Below are 7,088 nucleotides of genomic sequence, written 5' to 3'. Positions count from 1 at the left end.
GAAGCTAAAGTTTGCTTCTGTGGTCTGTGGCTTTCATTTTATGGAAACTCTACCTCTCTGAGACACTTTGTCCCTCTGTCCTTTTCCTTCAGGTGCTTGTTTTCCTCCCTGTCCAAATCTGCTTTCAAGAAAGGCTCTGCTGGTAGAACCTTACCTCCCTGTATGATCTGAAGTCCTAATCTTGTTTATTCCCAAGTATCTATTCATATTCTGAATGCTATATTTGTTATAAGAGATGTTGTTCCCTACTACAAAAATTCCTCAATATGAATATACATTAATAGAGAAAACTAAGGATACTGTTCTGAGTTTTTCAATACAGATAAATGTATTTATTTATTTATTTTTTTTAGCAAGGCAGTGACTAATTAAGTCACTCAGTTTAATTTTACATTCTTCACAGTCATTTGATAATCATGTAATGATGAACAATATTTTCTGTCACTTTTGAGATAAGTTAATTTCTGCAAACAAGAGAATTCTGCTAGTTGTCACTGAATTTTATAAAAGAGGTTTAAAACATTAACATTTATAGAAATAACACAGTAAAGCAATGTGAAAATAAATTGGAAAACACAAATATACCCACCCATCCCCAAAGTCTAGAGCATTCCTTTAGTCTGTCCCCTGGTGTTTCTCTTACCACCTCATTCCCTCTTCCTAGAGTTCAGCAACTGAGACACTGCTACTCTGCAGGGGCTATTCTGAGCTTAAAGTGCCTCTGTTCCTTTAATTTCTCAGTTAATCCTAGAAACAGTCTTCTGAAATAAAGTATTACTCATATTTCAGAGACGAAGAACACCGTGGCTAAGACGTAAGTTGCTTGATCAAAGTCATACCAATAATTATTAAAAGCAGAATTAGGATTTCCACCCAGGTCCACCCAACTTTAGTTAGCCTACGATTTTGTTGCTTCAGGGTGGTGTGGGCCACTTTCTCAAGAGGCTGGTACATGGTACTTCTTGAGCTAAGGCTCTTTAGATTTCCAAATTTTCCATCCTGAGGCTGAGGCTCCTCCAGTCCCCAGGCACTTGCAATTCCCCCCAGAGCCCTAGAAACTTCTTCTCCCTACCCCCAAAGGATTAGAGTTGCTCCTCTGGCCTCACAAGCCCTGATGCCAAACAAACCCAAGCAGTTACTCCCCCATTTTGGGCATATAGTATTAAATGGAGAACTATGTGCTGTATAACTTTAGTAAAGTCTGCTAAAAGCTGTTCTATATAACAAAATTATGCAGGAAATATCCAGTCTTTTCATACCAAAAATTAAAGAAAAGCCAATATATTTTATAATTATAGCTAATAATCTGCTATTTTTATATATAATCACAGATTTTTATATTTCCCCTTCAGAACTATAGCAGGGTTCTTAATAAAGGCTGTCATTCAAATATCCCCTTACTAAGTAAATACAGCTTTGAATGTTCAATAGTCATTCACATAAATTTCATGTTATTACTCAAAATTAAGACATTCACACTATAGAAAGGTACCAGTCTTAAATTACTAAATTAGCATACATCATTGCAATCGAACAAAGCTCAATCTATATTTGCTACAATCCTAAAGAAAAGTGGCCACTTAATCGGTAAGGGGGAACATTCATATTGTCATGCATTAGATACTGTGAATTAGAAAATAAATAGGGTTTTTGGAACTATCTTTAAAAAATTTAATATTAATTCCTGAAAATAACTCCAAGACCATTCAGATTGCTGAACATTAAAAGGGCCACTACTGAACAGCTTAAATAACTGCTTTTGAAAAATGAATATAAAACTAGTTATACAGTGATTATTAAGGTGCTAGCCTCCTCAATATGACAAGCAATTTAAACTTAAAAACATTAGTATTTTTTTTTCCTCATAATAATCTCACAAAACAATGACCTTAATATTTGCTCAAGACTTCTTATTTTCATAATTATTCCTCACTGACTGGTATAAAAACAAAGAGCTCAAGGCCTCACCTTGGTTTACTCACTGCTGGTTTTCTGTCTGTTGAAATTAGACTGTAAACTACATAAAAGCAGGAACCAAGTCTGTTGTGTTCACCACTGTATCCCACACAGCACTTTGCATAATGCCTGGGCAAGCAGGAGGTGACCAGCAAATACCTGAATAACTGAATCGATGAGAGAGGAGAGTAAAATAACTATTGATTTTCTGCAAATCGTTCTCTGTGCTCAAACTACTATAAACTGTCAGTTCTATTTTCTAGAAATATGAATTAAAAAACTTTCTCCAGTGATGGAAGGACCTGATGTCTGTGTCTCTGTGTCAGTTTGTCTGTCTATCTCTCTCTCTCACACACACATACACACACACGCACACAGTAATTAAGACTGCATGAGTCACAATTACATCATGCCAGGACATGGAAGCAACCTAGATGTCCATCAGCAGATGAATGGATAAGAAAGCTGTGGTACATATACACAATGGAGTATTACTCAGCCATTAAAAAGAATACATTTGAATCAGTTCTAATGAGGTGGATGAAACTGGAGCCTATTATACAGAGTGAAGTAAGCCAGAAGGAAAAACACCATTACAGTATACTAACGCATATATATGGAATTTAGAAAGATGGTAACGATAACCCTGTGTACGAGACAGCAAAAGAGACACTGATGTATAAAACAGTCTTATGGATTCTGTGGGAGAGGGAGAGGTGGGGAGATTTGGGAGAATGGCATTGAAACATGTAAAATATCATGTATGAAATGAGATGCCAGTCCAGGTTCAATGCACGATGCTGGATGCTTGGGGCTAGTGCACTGGGACAACCCAGAGGGATGGTATGGGGAGGGAGGAGGGAGGAGGGTTCAGGATGGGGAACACATGTATACCTGTGGTGGATTCATTTTGTTATTTGGCAAAACTAATACAATTATGTAAGGTTTAAAAATAAAATAAAATTAATTAAAAAAATTACATCATGAACTATGAGATGTCAACATTATATAAATAAAATTTAATAGTGAAAAAGTGATCTGGAAGCCCTGTGAATTTTTACCCTACACATTTTGGAGGACATCACATGGGTTAAGAAAAACACAACAAAATTGCATTTGTTCAGATAATCATTTGAATGTTTACATACATTTTTGGTTTGTTAATTATTTATAACTAATTTACATTTCCTCATATTAACATATACTTCTGCTTAGCCTGTAATCAAATTATGCCAGTGAGAAAAATCCTCACAGTACCTTCATTGAGTTGCTAATTCTAAGAAAACACTGAACATGAACATGTACAAAAGAGGCATTTGAATAAAATAGCATGTGTATTTTTAAATATTTGCACAGTTTGATCTTTACATTTCTGTCTTGAGGAAAATATGAACAAAACTCAGGTTCACCATGCTAAGATAATGGTTCAGATGACCGCCATGAAAGAAGTACATACAAAACAAGGAAAACAAATCACATCCTTAGGTTCCGTGATTACTGAGGGGGTTTCCCCTGCCCTAAGTGCTTTATTATATTTCTTAAAAATATGAGAGCAGCAGCTTATTACAAGTCTCCATTACTGTGCATCAATGATGGAATCAGAACGACACAACAGACTCCTAAGAATGGGAGGACTGCAGAACAACAAGAAGTCGCAGTTTTATGCTTCTTCTTGCTCTGGGTAATTTAGGATTTTGCGATGTGCCTGACGTAAATATTGCTGCTGTTTGAAGTAAACCTTGAATGCTCCTTTAATGGCAACAAAAGCAATTCCACCCAAGATTGTCCTTTGTAAATTAGAGTTAACACTACTGAACATTAGTTTACCAACTATTGTCACAATAGTAGGAAAAACAAGGGCTCCACACAAAATTCGGGTGGCAGAGACATGATCTGCTAAAGGATTAGCCTCAGCTGGAATTCGAGGAACAGGACAACCAATCCCTGGGAATATACTGTTCAAAATTTGTGGTTTATTTGAGTATTTGCGCCAGAGTCTAAGCACATAGTCCTCCCAGCGAATCATCTTGCCTAGTATCAGCATGACCGGAATAGTAGGAAGTCCAATTAAAAGGAATAAAGGATCAACTCTCTCCATAACATCCAGACCTTCTTTATGGCCTACAACCTGCATCACTGTCACCTGTCCGTAAGTCACAGCTGTCCAATAGATGGAGCCAACCATTATTCCTGCTGCAGCAAATGGACAGGCTTTTGAGATCAGTCTATCTGCAAGATCCAAGATGTAAACAACTGGACCCAACTTTGGAAAAACTATTAAGTATTCAGCATTGCACTGAGGACATGCCACTCTGGCTGTACTGTTTCCTCTTTGTTTTTCATCCACCCAGCACTGTAGACAAGCCTGGTGAACCCATTTTGTAGATCCTCTGCATCTGCATGGTCTCACCCATTCAGCTGTTTTATTATCTTCATCAGTGGCAAAACACACCCAGCAACTTCTGTCCAGCATCTGCTGTAGGGCTTAGTCTGGCATCTTCGGTGGAGCTGGTGCACTCGCCTCTCCGGTGTGCCTGGTCAGGGCCGGGCCCTGGACAATAGCACTGAGAGGTGGCGGAGTAGGCCTCAGTCTGGTGGCAGCCGCGAACCCGCCATCCAGCCTCCCGGGGCGGCTCCGTGAGCCCGGCGGTGGTGGTGCGCGGCTGAGGGCGTCCCCAGATAAATGTATTTATTTTAAAAATTCAGGGTGGGAAAGGAAGTGGGAGGAGGGGTTCAGGATGGGGGGAGACACATGTATACCCATGTTGATGTATGGCAAAACCATCACAATATTGTAAAGTAATTAACCTCCAGTTAAAGAAATTAATTTAAAAATGCGCTGCTGGGCATACACACGGAGGAAACCAGAATTGAAAGAGACACATGTACCCCAATGTTCATCGCAGCACTGTTTATAATAGCCAGGACATGGAAGCAACCTAGATGTCCATCAGCAGATGAGTAGATAAGAAAGCTGTGGTACATATACACAATGGAGTATTACTCAGCCGTTAAAAAGAATACATTTTTTTTTTTTTCTACTTTACCCCAAAATCTGTCTTTATTAAAGTGAACAATCATGGGCGTGTGACCCCCAACGTACCGGGCGAGGGCTGTGTTGGCACGGCTCGCCTGCCTCCAGCCGGGCGGACGCCAGCAGAGTACCTTGCCTCCCTCGTGACTGCGTGGCGGGGGAACCCGCCGCACTTGTAAACGTTATTCCAGCAGAAGACAGACCGCAGATTTCAGTGCTTTTAGGGAACTGCTATTTTCAGTAAACTTTTTCTGAGCAGCAAGAAACAAGAATTTTTTTTTTTTTCCCCAGAAATCTTAGAATTGGATATAAACGTTGGCAGTAGACACAATCAATAAATATTATACAATTCTCAAATGAAAACAACTCCCCACCATGAACTCCTTTCCTACAGACATTCAAACACCCTGACCCGAGACCAAGTCTCAGTCCTGTGATCCCGCGAGATCACAGCCAGCCACAAGAGCGGGGGGTCAGGTCATGTGCAAAAAGGGGTGAGGTGGGAGGCAAGGAAGCAAAGGAGATCACTTTAATTTACACTGAAGGAGAACTTCAAGTAAAAGGACCCCACTGCTGGCAGCTCTGGGACACACCCCGGCCGGGAGCCTCCGAGCAGCAGGGCTGGGGCGACCGCTGGGAGCGATTGGGCCCCGGCTCCACCCCCATCCTGGTGCCGGGGGCTCAGGGAGGGGTTTTCTCTTGTTGTCTAGAAGCCTCTTTGAAAAAGGTCTGTGATTCTGCATACTTCGTACCCAAAAGGAAGAAAGTAATAAATATCCACCCAGCCAGCGCGTCCGCAGACTTTGCCACACCGGGGTCATTTGCGAGTCTGAGTCTTCTTTGGTGCCGAGGGCCGCTTGGGCTGCCACAGGTGGTTGTGGATGAAAAGAATACATTTGAATCAGTTCTAATGAGGTAGATGAAACTGGAGCCTATTATATAGAGTGAAGTAAGCCAGAAAGTAAATCACCAATACAGTTTACTAAAGAAAATATATGAAATTTAGAAACATGGTAATGACAACCCTGTACGCGAGACAGCAAAAGAGACATAGATGTATAGAACAGTCTTTTGGACTCTGTGGGAGAGGGAGGTGGGGATGATTTGGGAGAATGGCATTAAAACATGTATAATATCATATAAGAAATGAATCGCCAGTCCAGGTTCGATGTGGGATACAGGAAGCTTGGGGCTGGTGCACTGGGATGACCCAGAGGGATGGTATGGGGAGGGTCGTGGAAGGGGGGCTCAGGATGGGGAACACATGTACACCTGTGGCAGATGCATGTTGATGTATGGCAAAACCAATACAATATTGTAAACTAAAAAAATAAAATAAAATAAATAAAATAAAAATGTACTCTTTACCTTTTTGGTGCTAATCTTAATGAAATGATGGCAAACAGTAAATGGCAGCTGATTTTTATGTTTACTTGGTAAAATAAAAATCTGGCTGCCTATAATTAGACCCTACTTCCATCTAAATTTTTTCTCTGGAACTTTTACTGATCAAATGAAGGTTAAAATTTTGGAACCACTTGCGGCATACAGGCATTTTTGGGCATTAAACCAATAAGGAAGTTTGATGAGAGAGAATGAGAGTTTGTATGTGCCCTTTCCATTGTTACTGTAGTCGCACAGCACATAGTCACCTATATATCAGGTAGGTGGTTGGCTCTCTTAAGAGGTGTAACTGAGTTTAAAAATTGAAAAATGACATTATTGCTACTGCAGTAATCCTTTTTTGGCTACAGGAGTACTGTGTTACCTTCTTGTGATATAAAAACCAATGCAAGAAAACCAAATCAATTTTACAGCTTCCCAAGACCAGTTAGTTGGGAAACCATAGCCATGTATGGATGTGAAAGCTGGACCATACAGAAAGCTGAGCACCAAAGAATTGATGCTTTTGAATTGTGGTGTTGGAAAAGACTCTTGAGAGTCCCTTGGACTGCAAGGAGATCCAACCAGTCCATCCTAAAGGAAATCAGTCCTGAACATCCATTGGAACGACTGATGCTGAAGCTGAAACTCCAATACTTTGGCCACCTGATGCGAAGAACTGACTCATTGGAAAAGACCCTGATGCTGGGAAAGT

The 7,088-nt window shown here is 40.3% G+C and overlaps 1 protein-coding gene across 1 annotated transcript; it reads right to left on the bottom strand.

Annotated features, from left to right (window-relative positions):
• Positions 1-2,960: 2,960 nt before the first annotated feature.
• On the bottom strand, positions 2,961-4,453 carry LOC100336369 (E3 ubiquitin-protein ligase MARCHF5). The gene is given in 1 exon segment (XM_010800825.4): positions 2,961-4,453. A coding segment is annotated over 1 exon segment (837 nt). The 3' UTR covers positions 2,961-3,616.
• Between the last annotated feature and the right edge of the window lie 2,635 nt (positions 4,454-7,088).

This window comes from Bos taurus, chromosome X (genome assembly GCF_002263795.3).
Source record: "Bos taurus isolate L1 Dominette 01449 registration number 42190680 breed Hereford chromosome X, ARS-UCD2.0, whole genome shotgun sequence".
Taxonomy (NCBI): domain Eukaryota; kingdom Metazoa; phylum Chordata; class Mammalia; order Artiodactyla; family Bovidae; genus Bos; species Bos taurus.
This window is presented reverse-complemented; position numbering and strand designations above follow the sequence as displayed.